The sequence below is a fragment of the Tachypleus tridentatus genome, chromosome 3, assembly GCF_004210375.1.
Source record: "Tachypleus tridentatus isolate NWPU-2018 chromosome 3, ASM421037v1, whole genome shotgun sequence".
NCBI classification, from domain to species: domain Eukaryota; kingdom Metazoa; phylum Arthropoda; class Merostomata; order Xiphosura; family Limulidae; genus Tachypleus; species Tachypleus tridentatus.
Window position 1 is genome coordinate 84252280 of NC_134827.1, and position 24671 is coordinate 84276950.

Genomic DNA, 24671 nt, shown 5'->3' on the forward strand with positions numbered 1-24671 from the left:
GTGTTGAGGGATTAAAAGCTACAATTTAACATCCATTTTTCATAACCTTTCGTTTTACTTTTACTGATTTATCACACGGGTCGATATTACAGAAAATATGGAACATAGATTTTAAGTTACAGCCATAGTGGCATTAACAAACAGTTCATTAAGGACAACGCTCTATAATGTCTCCACCAGTGGAGGAGTTATAAAGTTACAGTCAATTCCATTATTCTTTGGTAAAAGAGTAGCCCAAGAGATGGCGGTGGTTGGTGATGATTAGCTGCTTTCCCCGTAGTCTTACACTGCTAAATTAGCGACGATAGTGCAGATATCCTTCGTGTAGCTTTGCGCGAATTTCAAACCGAACCACACCAAACTGACTAAAAGATGGTCTTCATGACAATGAAAAAGACGCAGTTGTTTTTAACTGTAAGATATTTCTATATTAGAGTAAAATTTTGATCTTTTCAATTTGACGAATCTCTTTTTTGGAACAAGAACACCGTGTAGCCCAATTGTTGATGTTTTTGAATTTCGTGCAAAGCTACACAAAGGTTATCTGCACTAACCGTCAATAATTTAGCAGCGTAAAACTAGAGTGAAGGCAGTTAGTAATCACCACCCACCGCCAACTCATGGGATACTCTTTTACCAACGAATAGTGGGATTAACTGTCACATTATAACTCCCTCACAGCTTAAAGGGCGAGCATGTTGGGTACGAGGGGGATCCGAACCCGCGACGCTCAGATTAAGAGCGTAGATCCTTAACCATCTTCAATCTTAAGATGAAGATAATTTTGCCAGTTTGTTCTATATATTTATGACGTTTCGGTTACATTAGGGCAGTTGTTTGAAATGAAAGAAGAACGTTTCGTTTTTACCCGGTCAAGATGTAAATCTGACGTTAATTTTTAAATAAATGTTGGTTATGTATGCCACAGTGTGATAGGGTCGATTTTACTTGTTTACTTTAGGAGTAAAAAACTGTTTATTGATTTGTAAATAAAAGTTGTCATGAATGAAATGAGAATGTAAACATCATTCTGCGTAGGTTTTAAATATTCCATTTGTACATTTAACATCATGTTACACGCGATTTCAGATGCCATGCGTTTGTGAGACGGCTATAACCTACATACCATAAGAGTATTAAACTATTTAGTGATTTTACTACATACAAAACTACTAAACATATTATTTTTCTACTCGAATGTTGAAAAAAGGTAAATTATTCGTTACACCAATTTTTTTATTAGTGAATTGAATAAGAACTAAATATATTAGTGGATGAAAAATATACTGGCTTTTGTTTCATTGGTGGAAGCGCTCACTATGCTCATCGCTCACTGCACTTAGATCATATAAAAAGAAGTCAAAATGGGAGTGTAAGAAGTGCATCTTCAGTGACATCTTAGACCACATTTTCTTGTAGTTCTCGAATATGTCATCTACTACGACAGCGTATTTTTCATCTCTGTGATTTCCTAAGAAATTTTTAACAATCAATTTGACTTATTTCTAAAGAGCAAGTTATTTTTGATTAAGTAATGTTTCTAAATCATTATCCATTAGCATTTTACAGATCTGTGGTCCAACAAAGATGCTTCCTTTCAATTTTGCTTCACTGATTTTTGGAAACTTATAAGACAGATATTTGAAACCACTATCATTGTTCATTCCTTTAACAAAATTCTTCATGAGTCCCATTTTTATATGAAGTAGGAACAGAAACACATTTTGAAGATTCATTAAAGGTTGATACTCGGTGATCTGTTTTTATGGTATGTAATTTTCCTTCACTGGTTATTCCTTCTTTTTGAAATGATTTTTATCATCTGGTCTGTTCCAGAGACACGGAATACCCATTACTGCAATTAGTTTTAGATCACTATATATGTCCCACGTATGATGACCATATTTGATGGCCTCAACTATAATCTTTGATTAGTTTTTCATATTCATACCAAACGCAACAGGAATCCATGGCTTAGTGTTCCAATTATGCCATTCAGCCTAACTTTAGGTGAGTCGATAAAATGTTTATATTCTTGAGAAAAATGTTCCGTTCCCAATTCTTCCATTAGTGCATCAATATTTGTAGAGAAACATAAAATACTTCGCACAATTTTGATGGAGATTTCAGTAAATTGAAACTCTTGTTTCTGGAACTAATATTAGGTTGTCCAGAAATAAATGTCATTTTTGAGCTATGAAGTTTGGAAATGTATAAACCAGTCTTGTAGAACATGTTTCAATCAAAGTAAGCACCATTTGCTTCAACACACTTTTACCAACGTGTAACGATGCTGTTTATGCCCCTGCTGTAGAAATCAGTGTTTCTTTGGTCAATGGAGTTCCTTAAAGCTTCTTCTGCAGCTGCCTGGTTTTGAAAGCGTTTGTTGTTCAACAAGTTGTCAAAGTTATTTAAAAAAAAGAAATCTGTATGGGTAAGGTCAGGGGGAAAAGTGAATGAGACAGAATCTCTTTTCCCAATTTGTTCAATTTTTGGAGCGTCATCTTTGACAGGTCTCATAACGCCGATTTTGTTACTCTTCAGGCAGCTGAAGAACCCATGCAGAACCCATTTATCCAACGTTTTCGTCTTTTCAATCGCACTCAGATGGTTGGCAATGCTTGATTTGCTTGTGCCTAGCCTTTCTGCAAGCTCACGTACTGTTGTGCGAAGGTCTGTCTCAACTACTTCCCTTAACGAGTTTTTATCTAAGGATGGTTTCCTTCCACGACTTTCGTGGTCTTCAAAACTATCATCTCCATGTCGAAATCTTTTGAACCAACGCCGAACTGTAAATTCAGTAACGGATCCATCGTCGAATGCTTGGTTGATGTTCCGTGAAGTTTCGGTAGATTTTCGTCCAGATTTGAAGTCGTAGAAGAAAATCAGACGAAAGTCCTTCTTAGCCGCGCTGCCTTAGGGATTGCGAAGCTCACTCTGAGTAGAATTGAAGCAGCAGACAATTAAAACACCTTGTAAGCGACAACACCAACGACAAGTTACTTAATATTCAGCTTCTAAATGTCATTGAGAGAATTACGACATTTACTTCTAGACAACCTAATAAATTCTATTACTATAAAGTAAAACCAATAAGTTCCCCATGCTACATCCACCAGAGAATTTTGAAATAGAAGAGTTATCCTGCAAAAAAGACAATGAATCATCTTCATCTAGACATCCTAAACATCAACATAAACTATCTCATCTGACCACACAAGAAGATCTAAATTATCTGATTCGTGACTTGTCTGATTAGATGAGATAGTTTATGTTGATGTACCACAGGTATAGGATGACTAGATGAAGAGGATTCATTGTCTTCCTCGCAAGATAACTCTTCTATTTCACAATTCTCTGGTGGATGTTGCAGTGGAAGATCACCCTCATGATATACTTGTTTCATTTGGATATTTAATGTATAATTTAATTTTAACTGAATATCGAGAAACATTAGTCATTTAAATACAATAGTCAATAAGATGATTTATGGGTGAACGCCATATCATATATATATATTGTGAACTGCAAATGCTATACTTGCTCTTTTTTTATTCAGATACTGCGTGAAGCCAAATGTGCAAACTGTGCAACACACACGTAGAGCTCAATGTTTGACTTGGTCACCACATTTACATCCAATATGGTGGTAGTAATTTACCTTTATTTTGTATGTGATGTTTTTCCTTTGTAAGACTGTAATATATTTTCCACAAATGTAGCAGGAACTGTTAGGGTAATTTTTGTACTTTCGGACTTTTCTTGAACTGGAAGCAGCAAGCATTTTAAATGATTTTTTAACTATAAAAGAATTTATGTTTACAGAACATAAGATTTTAAAAACAAAGTTTTGCAGAATATGATCATTTTGTGAGTTCGATGAGCGAGAGAAAATCTAACAGTTCCCCCAGCACATGTATACTTGACAGTAAATTACCACTAAACAATCCTCCTATCCACCAGCACGTGTATAGTTGACAATGAATTACCATTAGACAGCCCTTCCAACACGTGTACTTAACACTAAATTACCACTAGACAATTTTTCCAGCACTAATTATCACTAGACAGTTCCCTAGTACTTGCATAGTTAACACTATATTATCACTAGACAGTCCCCCAGCACATGTATACCTAACACTAATTACCACTAGACAGTTTCTCCAGCACATGCATTTACTTAACACTAAATTACCACTAGACAGTTTCTGCAGCACATGTATACTGAACACTAGATTACCATTAGACAGTTCCCCAACACATGTGTACTTAACACTAAATTACCACTAGACGGTTTCTGCAGCACATGTATACTAAACACTAGATTACCATCAGACAGTTCCCCAACACATGTGTGCTTAACACTAAATTACCACTAGACAGTTTCTGCAGCACATGTATACTAAACACTAGATTACCATTAGACAGTTCCCCAACACATGTGTACTTAACTCTAAATTACCACTAGACAGTTTCTGCAGCACATGTATACTAAACACTAGATTACCATTAGACAGTTCCCCAACACATGTGTACTTAACACTAAATTACCACTAGACAGTTTCTGCAGCACATGTATACTAAACACTAGATTACCATCAGACAGTTCCCCAACACATGTGTACTTAACACTAAATTACCACTAGACAGTTTCTGCAGCACATGTATACTAAACACTAGATTACCATTAGACAGTTCCCCAACACATGTGTACTTAACACTAAATTACCACTAGACAGTTTCCCTAGTACATGCATACTTAAAACATAAATTCTCAAGCGAATCGTTTAGCATTCAAACAAAGAATGACAAGAACAAAAGTGACATCACAAACCAATCTTGATTTTCATTCGTACCTAGGAATGTAATTGATTATACTGCTTTGCAGCAAACTTTCTTGTGATTAATTCTGCATGGAAAATATTGTTTGATAGTCATTGTGTCAATAAACACTACTGGTAAACGCAATTTTTATTCCAACACTTTGTTTCTAGTACTAGACGTAGGACGTAAATGAAACAAATGAACAAAGATGATCGCCACATATGAGTTGAGATATCTGCGCAGCACAATTACCAAAAAAAACAACAACAAAAAACAAGGAATGGACAAAATAAAAATCGAAGTTATCAGAAACATGCGCACGGTAAAATCAGCCCAACAACAGTCAGTAATCCAAACAAGTCACACTGTTTGCGCCACCTGACACGCAAGAGGCCCAACTCTCTGTAAACATAGAAGAGAGAAAGGCCAATAAAGTGATCAGCTGGTGAGGTTTCTTGAGATCCTGAAGTGATATGGCATTACCCTCGCAGAAACAACTAACCTTTCCCAGGAAAAACAACACAAAACATCATGTATTTTTACAAAGTCAATAGCCATAATGTGTATGTAAAACAAATAAAAAACACGCTTTGGATGCCAAATTGTTCTGACCATTCAAAGGTGCTGGTTACATCGAAACCAAAGTTTCAAAAGCAATATATATGATTGTTCTATTATTTCAAATAGCTGGTTACAGCAAAATCAAACAGTCTTTAAAAGCAAAAAAAAAAAAAAAAAAAAATTTGGATGTAAAATTGATTTAATAATTCAAAACGACTCATTAAGAAAGTTTTTTTTTTTTTAATTTCGCACAAAGCTACTCGAGGGCTATCTGTGCTAGCCGTCCCTAATTTAGCAGTGTAAGACTGGAGGGAAGGCAGCTAGTCATCACCACCTACCGCCAACTCTTGGGCTACTCTTTTACAAACGAATAGTTGGATTGACCGTCACATTATAACGCCCCCACGGCTGAAAGGGCGAGCATGTTTGGCGCGATGGGGATGCGAACCCGCGACCCTCAGATTACGAGTCGCACGCCTTAACACGCTTGGCCATGCTGGGCCAGCACATTAAGAAAGCAAACATTTTGCAATTCCCCGTGTGACACGGTAAGACGAACTGTGGCAGGGGGGTTATCATGTAGTAATTTTTGACAGATTTTAAAAAAATAACGAACTTTTATCCACATATAGATACACAGTTTATTTAAAAGATGAACCCTAAGTTCGACCCTCATTTCGGGGGGAATGAGTTACGTGTGTTAATCTACATATATATATATATATGAAGTGAAAGTTTATTTTGCATAGTGTGAAATTAATACAGTTCGTCACTTTCCTTTGGATAACTGGAATTTATAAACTGTTGCTTTAACTTGCGCTATGTCTACGCTTCTGTTGTTCACACTAGTTTCGTGTTGACATCATCAGTTATTATTCCAGGGCGAAGGTTAACGGTTAATCATACTTTATATTCCTTAATTAGTATCTAAAACTTCCTACAACAATATTAAGATCTATAATCATTGGTAGGAAGCTAAAATGTAATTAATAAATTTACTTTTGGAAGAGAAGTATCATTCATTGTATAGGCCACTAATGTATAGGGATATTGAATGTAAGATATATATTTTTCTTAAGTAGGTAATGACAGTTATTTCTGTATTTATTTCAAGTGTCACGTAAAATGTAACGTTTAGCAGGCTTTCTTATTCCAGCGAAGTATTGTACAGAGCTTATTGCTATTGGAGTGTAAATATTTGTGAAGCATATGATTTAATTATTAGGCACCTTTAATTTAATACGTATTTATACAATGAACGACTTTGGATAAACTTTTATACGTGTATATTCTTAACTGAAGTAAACTAAGAAAAACTGTAAAACAAGTGGGCATCACTCTAACCTCGAGAATATTTTATCAATTTTACATTTCAGACGTTACATATTACGGTTATTACGTCGTTACAAACTATGTTCATGATAGGAAGAAGCATCACAGAAGGGAACTATGCTGGGGAAGATAAAAGTAATAATAATCATACATTGAAAAGTAGGCTTAATTAATAAAGTTTGGTTTGGTTGTTGTTAAGCGCAAAGCTATACAATAGTCTGTCTCTGCTATGTTCATTATGAGTGTTGAAACCCAAATTTTAGCGTCGTAAGTCTACAGAGTTACTGCTGACTGCCAAGAAGCACTTAATAAGATATCGTAAGTAATTTTAGCTTAAAAAAACTAAATGGTTATAATGTAATGTGTAGAGTAAAGAAAACAGGAGGACCCGGCACGGGCAAGTGGTTAGGAAGCTTGCTGAAGGTGACGGGTTCGAATCCCCATCACACCAAACATGCTCGTCCTTTCAGCCGTTATAATGTGACGGTCAATCCCACTATTCGTTGGTAAAAGAGTAGCCCAAGCGTTGGCGGTGGGTGATGATGACCAGCTGCCTTACCTCTAATCTTACACTGCTACATTTGGAACAGCTAGCCCTTGTGTGGCTTATGCGCGAAATTGAAATAAACAAAGAGAGAAAGAAATAAGAGTGTCGCTCAGTGATAGGTTAAAAACCTACTTTATAATTTGTTGGGAAAATTATATTTATACAGTTATATTGACCTTTCAAGTAGTGGTTAAAACAAACGGCGTGTTGAATATTGTACCGCGAGAGGTCACGTGGCTTTTGACATAAGCGGTTTACTAGTACACAGCTGAAGGGATCAATCGGTGCTTCCGATCAAAGGTCCCATTGCTCAGTTCAATGTTGTTTGTTTCACGATCGAGATGCTAGTACTGCTAGTCCTAGTATATGCTGTACCAAACATATGTTAGTGGTCGGATTGATATGTTGTTACAATTAGCGCGATCCTTAGATAGAAAAATTTCAAGCGTTTAAGTTGAATAAGAAGAGTTAGGAAAGGATCAACCAATAAAGGAAAGAGTGATTTGAATCCAATTAGCACCATTCTCAAGATGAAAACGCACAAGGTAGTAAAGTTATATATTATGATTGGCTTGACAGGGCTGTTTTTCGGAGCGGAGATAGTGGCTAGCCACTTTACAAAATCTTTAGTTTTATTAGTAGATTCATATCATACGTTGTACAACGTCTTATCCTTACTGTTACTAATTATCAGTTATAGGATGACCAAGGAACGAACCCTAAAGAACACGTTCGGGTGGGCTCGCGTAGAAGTGTTAGGAGTTCTGGTGAATATGTTATTTTTGGTTGCTCTTTGTTTCTCTGTTTGTGTGGAGTCATTGCAAACAATTTTTCACGCCTCTCACGAAAACACCCAACCCCGGTTTCCATACGGTCTGTTAACCTTTGGTCTGATTGGGTTGTTCCTAAACTGTATCTGTACGATATTAATCGGAGGTTACACTCAACACCAAGGGTGTTATCTGAGTGTTCACGGAGACGATGTCCAGGTCAACTTGGTGTTGGGTACAGATGAACACGCAAGCGAACCAAGACAAGTGGAGCCCGTAGGTCATACGAGCGAATCCTTACCCTATGTCCAGTCATGCGGCTCGGACAGCAACGAAGTTAAACAATATTCACGGAATTTACGCCGAGTGCTTGACTTTTTACGTGACTCGTGCAGTTGTGTTTTAGTTACAGTTGTGGCTTACTTTGTTCTTTACTTGGATGGCCGAGGTGTAACCGAATACGCTGATCCTCTCCTTGGCCTGACCACCGTGGTAGTTCTTATCGCTACGAGTTACCCCCTCATGAAAGAAAGCGGACTGATTCTTCTACAGAGTGTCCCCCACCACATCGACGTCAGGGAGCTGAAAAAACGCCTCATGCTGAAATTTCCAGCCATTCTTAACGTACACGACTTACATGTGTGGCGACTGACCAGTGACCACGCGATCGCCACTATTCATATAATTTTAAATTCTCCCAATGATTACTTGGATATCGCTTATCACATGGAAAAGTTTCTTCAGAGACAAGGAATAGCTTTTGTAACCGTGCAACCAGAATTCTTCAAGAGTAATGGATTTCTTCAAAGTTCAGAGTGCATTCTTCAATGTTCGAAGTCGAAAACGTGTGGCGCCCTCACGTGCTGTGGTCCTTTACGCCATACTTTCACAAAACAGTTAGAAACTAGACACAGTAAAATGTCTCAATCGTTGAGTGTTGATGATCCTGTATCTATCAGTTCAAATGTTGCTAGTATTTTGCCCGTGGTTCACAAAAAGAACAACATGCAAAGAGCATGTAACAGGCTTGAAACCCATGAAGAAAGTACAACGCTTGCATCTAATTTTGAAAAAGACAACAACGCTTGTTGCGAGGGTTTCGGAGGATATCACTTCAAAAACTTGGGGGAGGTTAAAGAAACCCGCGTTTGACATTTGGAAACAAATTGAGGATTAAACTACCTCGTGTGTGGCACTTGGAAATCAAACGAAATTTAAGAAAATGGTTTATGACAGAGAAAAGCGAAACAGGGCTTTAGTAACTCGTGTGTGAAACTTGTATAAAGAGGGTTAATTAACTCACATGTAACACTTGGAAGCAAAAAAAAGAGGACAAATAACTTGTGCTCATGATTTTGGGAACAAAACAGGGTTAACTAACGTGTGTGTGTGTGTGTGTATTATACTTTGGAACAAAACGCGGGTTAACTAAATTGTGTGTGTTAAACTTGGAAGCAAAACAAAAGTTAAGGAATTTACATATAATATTGGAAACGTATCGGAGGCTTTATACAACGGCTCAAAATGTATAAATAATTTGATGATTCTGAAGATATTTATAAGAAGTTTCGTATATTACAGGAGAAATGTGTTACAAACATACAAATAATCTACTGTGAAATGTCTTGAAAAGTCCAAATTTATATTTAATAACACAAAAGAAGAAGCAAGACAAGGGTTAAGTAATTGGAGAGTGTTAAAGGTATAATGTGTTTATAAGGAAAAGAATTTGTAAGCAAGAAATTGAAGGTGTTTGTGTCTTTCCCACAGAGCAAAGCCATATCAGACTATCTGCTGTGTCCATCGAGGGAAATCAAACCTCTAATTTTATCGTTGTAAATCCGTAGGACGACTGATGTAGAAACTGAAAACTTAAAGAAATGAATATTCAAAATTATGATTTCTAAACTAATGAAATATAATGTTGGTGAATATCTACTAAACTGAAAGAATGTGCAAATGGAGAGATTATTGAAATATATGACTTTTATGCGTATTGTTCAAACTGAAAAATATAGTAATATTATTTCTACTTAAATGGCATCATACATCTTATTGGTTAGCATTCAGGTTGTAGATCAGAAGGTCCAAGGTTTGAGATGCGATATATTGCTGGATACGCTCAGCAATTTCACCTGTGAGCGCGTTATGAGAGGGACATGTATTCCCGCTACTGTAGGCGGAGGGTGCTGTTGACTACTTGGCCTCATTTTGGTCAACGGTTCTAAATTACAGGTAATTATGTCTGAATAGATAAAGTATGGATAACTTTTATAAATCTAGAGACTGAAGTTTAAGTAACGTCTACGAGGATCATTGGTTTACAAGTTCAGATTTATACAAAATATCTGTGGACATGGTAGATGTAGTTTAGAATAACTCGTAGATTGACATCAATTATTGACTTAATGCAAAGAAGTATCGAAGAAATATTTTATTGTCGTCACTTCGATTAAAGGTAAAAATTAATTCTGTACGTTCTAGTAAAAGTGAAATGATAAAAAAAATCTTCGGTTTTTCGTTTTTCCGAATCAACGACTGTTTAAGGACGTTTTATTCTTAATAGCCCAAGAGTTGTCGGTGGATGGTGATGATTAGCTGCCTTTCCTCTAGCCTTACACTGCTAAATTAGGGACAGCTAGCGTATATAGCCTTCGTGTAGTTTTGCGCGAAATTAAAAAACAAACAAACAAACATTATTCTACTGACTCAAATAAAATTATTACATCTTCAATAACTTGTCAGTAAAACATCTGGGAAACAATTACATTACTGCAAAACATGACAAGCAATTACTTCATAAAACTTTTAAGAGTTTGTTTGTTTGTTGTTAAGCAACAAAGCTACACAAAGGGTTATTGGAAGCCGGTTTCTAGAATTGTAAGCTTGCAAACATAATGCTGTACCACTGGGGGCTCTTTCAAACGTGCCGTAATTTAATAGCAACAGATTCACAGTGTCTTCACAACATGGACAAGTATGAATGGGCATCATTTCCGTGTGCCCTCCACGAAGGTATGGACACTTGGAAACGACCGATTATGAGGAACTTGATGAATTATACAAAGTTTATGGACTGATGAAAGTTAATTTAGTTCGTTAAATTTCCAAAGTGAGTTTGTTTCTTTTGAATTTCGATCAAAGCTACATGAGGCATATCTGCGTTAGCCATCCTTAATTTAACAGTGTAAGACTAGAGCGAAGGTTATCATTACCAAACAACAACGAATAGTGGGATTGATCGTAACATATAACGACCACAGTTGAAATGGCAAGCATGCGTGATGAAGATTCAAATCCCTGACTGTAGCGTTACAAATCCGAAGACTTACCGCCGTTTAACCGTGGAACACACGCCTGGGGACAAGTACTTATAAAACTTTAACAGTGTTTGTGTTGTGTGAAGTTCGAAAGATTGTTGTGGTGGAGTTTTCCTAAAATTATTTCAGATTAAATATTTATCACTGTTATTTAATACTTTAACATAAAACAGGTTACCAAAAATTTAAGAAAAAAATCAAAGTAAAGCACGTTAAGTTATGATCCATATAACCTATCACAGTGTAAAATATTATAACGTCATTAAAAATGAATAAAGCGATATATATTTGCCAATGTAATACTTATTTTATGATATAAACTAAGTTAAACAGGCGTACATGAACTTAAGGTTATATGTTAAGTGTAATAGCGGCCCAGCATGGCCAGGTGGGATAAGGCGTTCGACTCGTAATCTTAGGATATCGGGTTCGAATCCCCTTCGCACCAAACATGCTCGCCCTTTCAGCCGTAGGGGCGTTATAATGTGACGGTCAATCTCACTATTCGTTGGTAGAGAAGTAGTCCAAGAGTTGTCAGTAGGTGGTGATGACTTGTTGTCTTCCCTCTAGCCTTACACTGCTAAATTATGGACGGCTAGCGCAGATAGCTCTCGTGTAGCTTTGTGCGAAATAAAAAACAAACAAACTGTAATAGCGCCCCCAGTAATTTAGCGATGCTAAAAATGGGGTATCGATGCCCGTGGTGAGAAGAGAACAGATAGCCCAATGTTAAGCTTTGCATTTAGAAACAACCAAAATCAAACCTATAATACAGTAAATAAGAGATGATATTTTCAATTAATAGTAGTTCTCAGTAGCCTTGGGCCTTATACAGAAAATTATAGATTCGATTCGTGAAGCTCATTCATGAATAGCAAATTGTGCATCTTTATCTTTAAAAACAAGCAACAGTATGAAGTCATTATTTCCACAAAACTGTGATTAACCATCGTGCACGAGGTCAAAGCTTACTTGGTTATTTATCGAACAAATTTTTTATCAAATTGAAGTAAATAACAGGCGTTACGTTTCAGTTTCTTTACTTATCATCCACGTGTTTAACATGACAGCGTTTCAGTTTCTTTATTTAGTATTCACGTGTTTAACAAAATTCGGTGAGTATATTGAATTTTTTCTTCCACATTTTACACCTGCTTTTAGATACAGAAGGAAGGTATCAGTGATGCCTTGGGTGAATACATTTTTGATATCTCGAAAAAGAGACAAATAACTTTATCTGAAAACACATTTTTAAAATTGTGTTAACTAGTAGGGAAGCAGGTAAATAAAGAATGTTTAGAAAGGGTTTTGAATTGTGGAACATTTAATTTAGTCCAAGCTTTTCAAATTAGTAGATGTGTTTCAGATGGTACTGTGTCCACTATGCGGATCAAGTACCGAACTTCAGATAAACTGAATCACTGAGCCACCAGAATTCCAGAGTGGCGTATGTCGAAACCTCGGGTTTGAATAAATTTTTTTTTTTTTCCTTTAGAGTGTAACCAGTAGTTTTCTAACCATGGTTTTAATTATTCAGTCGGCTCTGTAAGGTTTGAAAACTGATAAACTTCTTATGATGTGCACGCCTTTTTTACAAGTTGGCGAAGCTTGAATATAGTTATACTTGCAGTAAGAAATCAGTTTTAGGCCTACTGCGTCTTTAAGTACTACTTTATTTATACATGTATGTTCCTTTAGGGATTTTCAACAATTAGAAGTATGTATAATAACAGTATACAAAACCACACTATTTTTATCGTATCTATCGGTAACGACTATTTTCGTTCAGTCAAGGTCTCTTCAGACTGGCTGAGATACAATGAACACAGCAGTTGGATTTAATAAATATGCTTAAAATAATATTATACCTCTTCTAACGGCTGAAAATTCCCAATAAACTAGATTAAGAATGTAATATTTATAAATGTAATAGGCCTAATACTAACGTTTTATGACAAGTGAATCCAGTAGAAGGCCCGGCATGGCCAAGCGCGTTAAGGCGTGCGACTGGTAATCTGAGGGTCGCGGGTTCGCATCCGCGTCGTGCCAAACATGCTCCCCCTCCCAGCCGTGGGGGCGTTATAATGTGACGGTCAATCCCACTATTCGTTGGTAATAGTAGTAGCCCAAGAGTTGGCGGAGCTAGATGACTAGCTGCCTTCCCTCTAGTCTTAAACTGCTAAATTAGGGACGGCTAGCACAGACAGCCCTCGAGTATCTTTGTGCGAAATTCCAAAAACAAACAAACAAACGAATCCAGTAGAATTTCGTTCTATCAAATAGCAAAGTACAAACACGCTTTAGGTTTAGGGACTTCATACTTTTGTAGCGGCAATATTTTATACCAAGAATCATTTAGAAAACTGGACGCTGTTCCAGCTAATGTCGAATAATCTCAAATTTGCATTAAAACTATTTAAAGGTTATTTTTCACATTGTAACAAGTATCTTGGTTCGTTAACTCACACAAATCATCGTGAAATCTGTGATTTTCGTTTCTTGGTGAGTTTATGTAAGTACGAACTTATCTACCGCTACACCTTCCTTGTTTCTTTAACAGGAAATGAATTTTTCAATGAGGAGAACATAACAGGATGTCCCTCATATTTCACACTCCCGAAGTATCTATTCTGGTTCTGTGACCGCCGCTTGAAATCTTCCAGTTGCTCGATGAATGTCCCACAGACAAAGTAGATAACACTGTATTCTTTTGGAATATAACGTCATCGATATTTTGTTTAACTAACCTCAAACTAGAAATATTATTTTTTTTAAACAAAACACAAATGTTTGATACTATTTAACTGAATTTATATATTAAACTATTGAGAAATAAAATCAATATTTCATTAAGCCAAGACTTTCTCGAAGGAAAGTAAGCACGTTACTTATGTGATGTTGTAAAATTGCAGGAAAAATGTATATTAGTGTTAAGATTTTAGGTTATAATAATTCACAATTATTCAGTGGTCAAAGTAATTTCCATATTTAAGTAAGTCTTCACAGACTAGTAATGTGATTGTGTTTTTACTATTCATATATTTTCCAAGCCTATATCTCTAAAGGCTTCAGGACATTTAAAAAAAAAAAATATATACATTTTCAGTCTTCGGTGGTTTTGTTTGTTTTGAGTTTCCCACAAAACTACACGAGGACTATCTGCTTTAGCTGTCCCTAATTTAGCAGTGTAAGACTAGAGGGAAGGCAGCTAGTCATCACCACCCACATGTTTGGTGTGACGGGGATTCGAACCCGCGACCCTCGGATTACGAGTAGAGTGCCTTAACCAACTGGCCATGCCGGACCTGTCTTCAGTGGTCAGCACTAAATCTGAGGGTTAAAAACTGGATTTCGATACATGTGGTAGTCACAGTACAAATAGTCCATTGGGTAGCTTTGGGTTTAACAGCAAACAAACAAACGTTTATGTTCATACAAATACGGCTAAGCATGTTTTGAATGTGTAATATTGTATTACGGAGTTACAACGTTTAACTTATCACTAACCAACTATTTCTTTATTTCCAACTTATTATCACGTTCTTACTTCTGCTACTTAGCACTATCGACGCTCTTGAATAGAATGATGTCCTGCTGGGAAACCTAATTTTTAACTCGTTTCAAATCATACGAAAACAAAAAAGAAAGTCGAGTAAAGAAACATATTCATCATGCTATTTTAATAAAGAAACATATACATCATGTTATGTTAATAGTAAACAACGATTCATAAACATAATGGAACGATCTTTCTTAGGGAAATGGTGAACGGGAACACACTATATGTTTCAACTTAACTTTGTCCCCCCTTTGAGGCAGCGGTAAGTCTACGGATTAAGAACGCTAAAATCAGGGGTTCGATTCCTGTCGGTGGCCGTAGCAGACTAGCCCCATCTGGTTTTGCTATATGAAAAACACACACACGACATCACTTCACTGTGTTTATAAGCTGTTGTTAGCCGATTTATTATTAATTATGAAAAAAATCAATTATTAGATCAAACATTAATAAAAGTTAAATAATTTCTGAAATAAAAATCCTTAATTCACGTGAATAATAATTTTACGGTTGATAAGCGAAATGCAGAACAATAAAAAAATTGTCGAATAACGTTAGGACAACTGGAACCATTCGTAATGTGTAAATAAAGCTGATGACATGGAGTGAATGGTGACAAAGATGGATTACTCTTCTTTGTAACTTTCAACTTAGTAATTGAAATAGGACAAAAAATAACATTTTTTTTCTCTACAAAATTAATCATTTCATTGTAGCTAAGCTCTGCGTGATTTACCCGTAATCTCAAAGTAAATTTGTAAGATCTTATACCAGGAGAAAGATGATTCAGTAAATATACATTTTCGCTACAAACTATGCTTGTTACATTCTCAAAGCTCTCCTTTCTTGACATTTTGACGTTGGGTGTGTTTTGTATGTTTCTGAATTTCGATAAATCTCCATGAGGGCTATCTGCTCTGGCCATCTCTAGTTTATCAGAGTAGGACTAGATACAAAGCAAATAGTCATCACCACCTACCCCCAAATCTTGAGCTAATCTTTTACCAACACAAGATGGGATTGACAATAATATAACGCCTCCATGGCAGAAGGGTTGAGCATGTTTGGTGTGAAGGAAATTCGAACCCGCAACCTTCAGATTACGATTCAAGTGTTATAACCACCTGGCTATGTCGGGGCCCCTTAGGTACATATATATAAGAACCTTTGAACATGTCAAAGCAATAACAAAAAATAATGAAAACAGTTTTAGTACTGCATACTCTTTGTCTCTGATTTTGGAATTTACAAAATGAGGGAGGGAGAAAGAATTTGTTTGTTTTAAAATTAAGCCCAAAGTTACACAATGGGCTATCTGTGCTCTGTCCACCACAGTTATCGAAACCCGATTTCTTGCGGTGTGAGTCTGAAGACATACCACTGTGCCACTGGAGGGCTAGAGAAGGATAGATCTCGATATGGATACTTCCCGGTGGGCAGCGCTAAAAATCAGGGGTTCAATTTCCCTCGGCGGACAAAGCACGTAGCCTGATATGACTTTGATATACAACAGGGGTTTAGATAGAAACAAACGTGGCGAAACGCTGTCATGTTCGGATATGAATTCCAAGATTCCGAGCTCATTTCCCGTTGCGACAAAAACGTCCTGCGCAATTTAGAACTGCAGGTGCGTTATATAAGTGAGAGTCATATTCCATAGTTTGACTAAAGTAGCTCAAAAGTTGGCAGTGTGTACTGTTGGTTAGCTGCCTTTCTTCTGGCCTACCAATTTAAAATTAAAGTTGGTTAGTTTCACTGTTAAATTTGAAAAGCTAACAAATTCTATATTGGATAGATTCAAAATGTTATTATAGTTTTTGATGTTCGCATATGGAAACTTGTTTCTTTGTACCAGTTAATCATTTTATCTCGTAAACTAAAACCAGTGAGATCAAAACCCTTTTTATTTCTTCATCAACTGACACGAATGGCTCAAAACTTAGTAGTGATAAACTGGTCACGAGTAAAAAAAAATAAATCCCGACTAACAATGACGTATTGAGTGATAATGTAATTATTCAGTCAACATGGTTAAGTTGTAATGTATATATTGTTTACCATCATCTAAATGCAACCTCCCAGCAGCTGGAGTTCTAATGTAACTCACTTGATCGGCTACAGATGATTTTGACCCTATGACCTCCTATCCGGTGCATGATTACGTCAAAATGTATATTGCCTCTTCCTTTCATCAGGGACTGATTACGTTTACAGATATAGTTGAGAAAATTTGATATATAGAAATGAATTGATGTTACAAATATTTGATTAAGTCATATTCAGGATTTAATATGTTAATATATATACGAAAATGTCCCTTGTGCTCATGTTATAATTACGAAGTTAAACTTCTCCACTGTTCCACACTTTAATACTTACCGATCTGGCACAGTCACGTGGTTAGGGATCTCGATTCGCAATCCACTGGTCGTGGGTTCGAATCCCCGTTCCACCAAACATACTCGCACTTTCTTCTGTGGGGCTAACTTAATGTGATGGCTAAGCCCATTATTCATTGCTAAAGTAGTATCCCAAGAGCTGGCGGTGGGTGGTTACGATTAGTTGTAATCCTTTTAACATTTTACTGCTAGATTAGGGACGGTTGTCGCAGATAGCTCTCGTGTAGATTTCTGCCAATTTCCGAACAAATCAAAACCAATTAATAATAATAATATCAAAAAGGTGATTTTACCATTAGCTTGGTGCTGCCCCCGTGGCGTGTACTAACTAGTTGTTATTACAGCTGGAATGGAATATATTGTGAAGCATGATATTTTCTTTGTCAAGCAGGGAAAAGTCTGATATTTACAACCTATTTGCCAAATTTACAGGTATTAGCTCGTATCTGCTTTTTACTACTCGTCTGTCTTTTGACAAGATAATGTTTAGACTTATTTATGTAAGAACGTAGCTTTAGCACGTGTAGTAAAAAATAGTTTTAATTTAGTTGTATTCTTTGATAGAACTTACATGTTGTAAAATGGTAGTTTTAATTTGGTTGCTGTCTTTGACAGAATTTTCGTGTAGTAAAAAGATTGTTGCAGTCTTTGATTTGGTTGGTTATCTGAAATTAAACACAAAGCTACACAATGGACTATCTGTGCTCTGCTCATCACGAGTACCGAAATCCACCTTCTAGCAGTGTAAGTCCCCTAACATTCCGCTGTGACACTGGAGAGTTTAGTCTTTGATATAACTCACGTGTAGTAAAATGGTAGACTTAATTTGGTTGTAGTCTTTGATAGAACTTACTTGTAGTAAAATGTTAGTTTTAATTTGGTTGTAGTCTTTGATAGAACTTACGTGTAGCAAAAAGTAGTTTTAAGGAAATTAAAACGGAACTTGTACATACATATATATATACACACATATATATATATACTATTAAAAGTTGTGCGGCCTTAAAATATTTATACAACTAATAATGTATTAATAAGAAGCACCAGCCTTGAAAATACTACGTGTTTCAGTATTCTATGCCACTTCAAGATGGCGGCGTAAAGTACCTAAACATTGTATGGTGTATGGTTGTTCAGTTTTTATCCTCATTTTACAAATCATGTACAAGACTGTTTCTCTAACAAGAAATGATAGTAATATGTAGTTAACCCGCAGAAAAAAAATAGGCAAGAGTGGACTTGAGCTAAAAGTAGCCAATTGGAGGTTTGACGAAATTAGGATCAAGATAGAATTTTAGAAGTATTTTTTGTTTGTACCGTTGGAGTGACAAAAATAGATTCCAACTAGAAGAAACAGGATATACATTCCTACCAGGGAAGAGAAATCGCTAGTGTGTCCAAGTAATCTGTATATAAAAAAAAAATATTTGGAGAAATTGCTGATCTAACTAGATGTACTTTTGCAGGGTCCTCGAAAGAGTTCTGTTTCAATATTAAAAACAAAACCAAAAGTAAGAGTACCAAATATTTTTATTTCTTGCTTTTAAAGATCATTTGTCTTGTTGTTTTGTAGCCTACGGACTATATAATTCTTGTGATTTACAATATGCTCACGTTTTACTGACGTCACGACAGTACAAATTACAACGTTAAACGTCTCCCATGTGGCATCATTTTAGTATTTACTGAATGACTGACAGACAAAACACTAATCTATTGTATTGCGAGTGGCTAAAACAGGTGACCCTTCCTGGCGATTTTGGGTCCCTTTCGGAGAAATAATCCTAAATATATGAATTATGTTAACGTCAAACATATAAATTCTTCTTCTTTGAATTTAGTTTCATGTAGTCTTCTAGAAGCTATTTGATATTTTCAATCTGAATGGCTGATTACTTAGCAGATGAACTAAGTATTCAGGTCAGAAGGCTCAGGAATAGTTGTTCCTAATTTAGGACTTCTCACCACAGGTGGACAACTAGTAGGCAGCACCTTCAGATTACTTTGCTACTTTAAACAGAAGAACGAGATTGACTGGCACAGCTGCAAAATTCCCAACAGTTTACTGTAAGATGCACATTTAATGGGATATTGCGATTCGACTCAGTAAGTGCCAATAAGACTCGTTTGGTCCCACATTGAAGATATGTATAACCTGTTTGTTTACGGAATCAGGATTAGTTAAAGCGGTATATACTCTCCGTCATGTTTGCTGCTCGATTCGTGAAGTGGGCGTTGTCGTTTCATTTGTTTTTGTTTTGAATTTCGCGCAAATCTACATAATGGTTATCTACTCTAGCCGTGATAAACTAGAAGAAAGGAAGCTAGTCAATTCCACCCACCGTCAACCCTTAGACCAATATTTTACCAACGAACAGGAGGGGGGATTGACTGTTATGTTGTAACGTTCCCATGGCTGAAAGAACGAACGTGTTGGGCAAAGGGGTCATTCTGCTTGTTCCCATTGGAGGAACTTGTTAAAATATCGATCTTAATTAAGAACAAATTTCATGATCTTCTCTTTGAAATGAATTTTAAGCTTGTTGCAAAATATTCAAACTACTAACACATTAATACAGAAAATTAGAGACTTCTGAGAGATCCTAAAGGTGATTTAGTGTTTAAAGTCAAAGTCTTAAAACAATATTTGTATTAAATGTAGTTATAACATTGAAGTTTCACAGAACGCTCGGTATAAAACTTGGCAGTAGATCTAAAATTATATTTTTATTACGAAGTGAGAACAAAATTCAGCATCTTTCAGGTACTGGTGGGAAAGCTGTAAGTTCACGGACTTACTTTGTCCGTGTCCAATGTTAAGAAGATTGCAGCTTCAATTCCCTGCGGTGGTCACAGCAGATAGCCGAATTTCATTTTGCTTGAAAAACAACCAATCAATCAACTATTCGTTTCATTATTGTCTATATCATAAAAATAATGTGGCGAGTTTTCGTTTTTTGTTTTGTTTTACTTACGTTCTGTATACTGCATTTGATATCTAAAATGAAAAGGTTGTATTAGTTTAAATTAAAAGTAAGTTAATTACTTACACTGGACTTACAACTATTTTACATTAAAAATAATAATCGCTGTTTGTTTTGAATTTCGCTCAAGGCAACACGAGGGCTAACTGCGCTAGCTGTCCATAATTTAGCATTGTAAGTCCAGAGAGAAGGCAGCTAGTTATCACTACCCACCGCCAACTCTTGGGCTATTCTTTTACCAACGAATAGTAAGATTGATCGTTACATTATAACGCTCCCACGGCTAAAAGAGCAAGCATGTTTGGTGTGACGGGGATTCGAACTCGCAACCTTTGGATTAAAAGTACAGCGCCTTGCTGGGCCTGTTTGTTTGTAATTAGGCACAAAACTACACAATAGGCTATCTGTGTTCTGCCCACCACAGGTATCGAAACCCGATTTCTAGTGGATTGACTCCGCAGTCATGTCGCTGTGCCACTGTGGAGCAATAATTACCGAAACATCAGTTTTATGAAACAAACGTAATATATATATATATATATGCTCTGATTTAAGTTGCTGCATTTTTAAACAAATATATTTTTTATTAAAATAAGACTATGAATAATTGTTATATAATTGTACAATGTATATTTTAATTTCCACCTGAAGAAGAAAGATTCACGTTTTGAAAGCGCATGATAAGGCATCCTATCGTTGCTAAAAAGTTTATTTTTCATTATGTGCTTTAAAATTTGTATTTTGCCCATCATGCATATTTTTCTGGAAGGTTTAATTTTTGTCATTTAATTAAGACGTTATAATTCTTTCTAAGGCACATTGTGCTGGTGTAATAAGAGTAACAAGCGATGCTAGTAACACGTTTACCGAAACCGTAAGTTATATTAAATAATTATACCTAGAAAAACTTCATTATTTGCAGTTGTTATGTTTAATTCATTTGAACGTGTTTGATTTTTTATGATCCATTTATGTTATTCAACATTCAAAAATAACTTTATGTTGTGTTCAAATAAACTTGGAATTTCACATGCACTGATGTATTTTTACACATACTCTGTCACTACATTATAAGAGACACCACTAACTACTTATGATAAATTGCCTTGGACTCCAACAAAAAATATAATACTTTGATATCCTTCTCTGTGTACTTCCTATAGCTTAGTCTCAGTAATATGGGTCGTGAAATGTACTGTTATCTAGGAGCCAACAAATGCAACACTTTTTTATTTTTGGGCATCACAAAATAAATAATGACTGGCAGAATTTAGATAAAACAAGAACTTTTCACCTACAGTTCTCGTCAGTCTGAATTAATATTTTTTCTGCTACTTTATGTCAACTTGCACCCAGAGGAAACACAAGTCTTCACTGTATGTAGAAACCTTGTACGTTCCCCATGTACATGAAGGAAATCCTAGCGAGGATCAGACAGCACCCTTCATAGAGTTATATTCACTCAGCGAGATCAGATAAGTGATTTGCTCAGAATGCCATGTCACGAAATACATCAGGCACCTTTGCCAAGGGTCTAGGAAAGCAAGGGTTGCAACACCCTTTCTTTCATGATTTTCAGACCACATGACCATCTTAACTTGTGGTAATTATGTAGTTGTTTTCTCATATTTGGCACATAGTCCCTTTAGTGTACGTCTCGTAGATAACTTGAATTCCTTTAAGTCCCATTAACATGACGACCAACAAATATTCCTAATTGTGTGGTGATCACGTGTGAATTGGACAATGTGTACGTCACTTGATATCTTGGAAAGCAGAGATTGCTGTTTTTGCTTTCAGTGAGTGATCCCAAAGATCAGTGATACAATGAATGTCACTTAATAATTCGAAAAGCAGGGATTGCTACTTTCTTTCAGTATGTAATGTCACAATCAATGATACTGTAACTATTTGGAAAAGAATTATCTCAGCTTCCTTTCATTCGGCGATTATACAGTAAGTGAATGTCTTAGCTCTTTATGATTGGATAGTAATCATACAATGTATTGCATGTATTGTACCTTACTATAGCACCTAAGAACTCAACTGAGATTTAAGACCCATATTTATCTCTTTCAGTTGTAAGAACTGTTAATGTACTAATCATTACATTTATTATATTCAAATGTAATATATAATAAATATTTTATATTTATTATATAATAATAAATAGTTTTATTATTTTATTAATAAATAATTAATAAATATTAATAGTTTTAAGATGGCTTAAACTATCTCTCGATGAATGGTTAGTCTCTTCCATATGCATTAGAAAGGAATCATTGTTGGTTTAGTTGATTTTTATACCTGTCTGTTAGTTGCAGATCCAGCAGACAATAATTGGCTTTGCTGACTGTCAGAGCTGTCTGTTGTGTCCAGCTTCAGTATTTCCTCATCGCAAAAGATAAGTAGTTCCAGCTCTTTGTCGCTCACGAAGTGAGTTGGAATGTCTTTCGCATCCTCCTCCAACTTGCGTGTGTGAAACTCGGATTCTTGGTAAAACCAGTGCAGAAGAGGTTCATCTGTGATATATAGGTGAGCACTGTGAGTGTGATTCATGCACCTTTGCACATCTCACATCTAGTATAACTTAAACATCAATAGAATAACCTGTTGTAGTTCAAGGTCCAGTTAGATTTGAGCTGCTTCTGTGTTTTCATTACATACCAAAGCAAAATCCAATCTGCACGTTGGTTTATAGTACTTCTTACAATGTTTGGTGACCTTTTATAGTTATTGCTGGGCAAACTTATTTGCATCAACTAGCACAGACCTTAACCACAATATCCACAATAATATTTGGCTTCCTGATCTATGTGAACCGTTTCCATTGATCTAAACCATGCTGTTCTGTGTTGGATGCTCCATCAATACATCTGCTATGAAATATACTGATATAATTATCGGTAGATGAACCTTGACCCATCTTTAGAAGATTTTGATATTGATGAGTATGTACTAGTGGGCTCTCTAAGTCGTTACGAGTGGACCAGTGATATCTGTTGGTTTTCTCTGTACAAGAGATCCAACAATTCTCTGTTGGAGTTTACTTTACTCAACCAGTTATTTCTCTAGGCGGGATACCCTATACCGAATTCACAACAGTACCAAACATGTCAACTTAAATGCAACCAGAAGACTTACCACTGAAGGTTAGCACAGGCGAGGGTAATATAATGGCACCTTCTAGTCTTTGTGTTATGCTAAGTCTGGATAATCTGTTATCTTAGAGCTGCATCACACTTTGAAAACAACAGTTAAATGATTAATATAAAGGCAACTGTATCTCAAAATAGCTGGTATGGGTATTAACACTTTTACTAATAAGGCCGAAACGTTGTTCTCTGCTTTATTAGTAAAAGTGTTAATGCCCATACCAGCTGTTCTGAGATACATTTTTACTTCAAGTGGGTTTCTCGTCATCAAGAATAATGGTAACTGATCTGTAGACAATAGAAATACTACTTTTCTTTATTTGTGTTGGCCAAACTTTGCTTTGCTGAAACTAAGTTATTCATTTCCTCAGCTAAGAGCTCCCAGAACATTTACAGTAGCATAAATTCACTATAGGCGTCACCTATTATATGGGCTGGATTTGCTATGGAGGAAATGGCTTCAACTTCTACATGGACATTTCTGTGTTATAGGCCTGAGTAATGCAGTATGATAAAGCCACATTCTCTCGATATTTTTATCCACTGGACCATCATTCTTTATGTATACTTGAAGTTTGTTAACATTTCACTGAAACATGATCCACCCTTATGGTAACCCCTTTCAATACAGGTAGTGGAACTGTATTTTACGAAGAATGCAACTACTAATAGCTTCTCTTCACCATACAGTAACTTTATTGAGGAACATGACTATAGAAATAGCACAAACATTTTACTTCATCCTTTTACTGCAATAAAACTTCTATGATTTCATTATTGATGATGGTAATATGATGCCTTGTTATGGATTTGCCGGCACTGGAGTTTTCACTAAAGCAAGCTGTAGGGATTGAAATGCTTGGTCATATTTGTAGCTTCGTCTGAAGTACATCTAAGTTTTAGCGAGAGCAGACAATGATACTGTTGTATATTGCTGGTCACGGGTTAAGGTAAATTCTGTCCCAACACATAAATCAGTAAAACACAAGATCATATGCATAAAAGTGGAATTTTTCAGTGATATTTTAGGTAAAACTGTAGTGCCTACAGACGCTACCAAGATATCACAGGTTAGGGTTAATTCCTCACTCGTGACATCTTAGCAGGGAACATAATTGTCATGGTTTAAGCTACAAACTCGAACGGCAATCAAACGTTAAAATATTGTCACTGTAGAACAGACTTCTCTTCCACTGTAGCCTATTTAGTTCAAGCTATTA

The 24671-nt window shown here is 36.0% G+C and overlaps 2 protein-coding genes across 5 annotated transcripts in view; one reads left to right on the plus strand and one right to left on the minus strand.

Annotated features, from left to right (window-relative positions):
* Positions 1-24671, minus strand: part of NitFhit (ntrilase and fragile histidine triad fusion protein NitFhit) — a 135001-nt gene that overhangs the window by 44360 nt on the left and 65970 nt on the right. The gene's annotated exons all lie outside the window — the stretch shown is intronic.
* Positions 7566-24671, plus strand: part of LOC143247375 (proton-coupled zinc antiporter SLC30A1-like) — a 40803-nt gene continuing 23697 nt past the window's right edge. For 2 of the 4 annotated variants that reach the window (XM_076495365.1, XM_076495364.1), the window contains exon 1: positions 7566-10269. In XM_076495365.1, coding sequence (XP_076351480.1) covers positions 7795-9186 — 1392 coding nt within the window. In that variant the 5' untranslated portion in view covers positions 7566-7794 and the 3' untranslated portion in view covers positions 9187-10269. Of the gene's footprint in view, positions 10270-10600; positions 22354-22620; positions 23609-24671 lie in introns of those variants that run through there. The other 2 variants (XM_076495367.1, XM_076495366.1) reach the window with 2 other exon arrangements.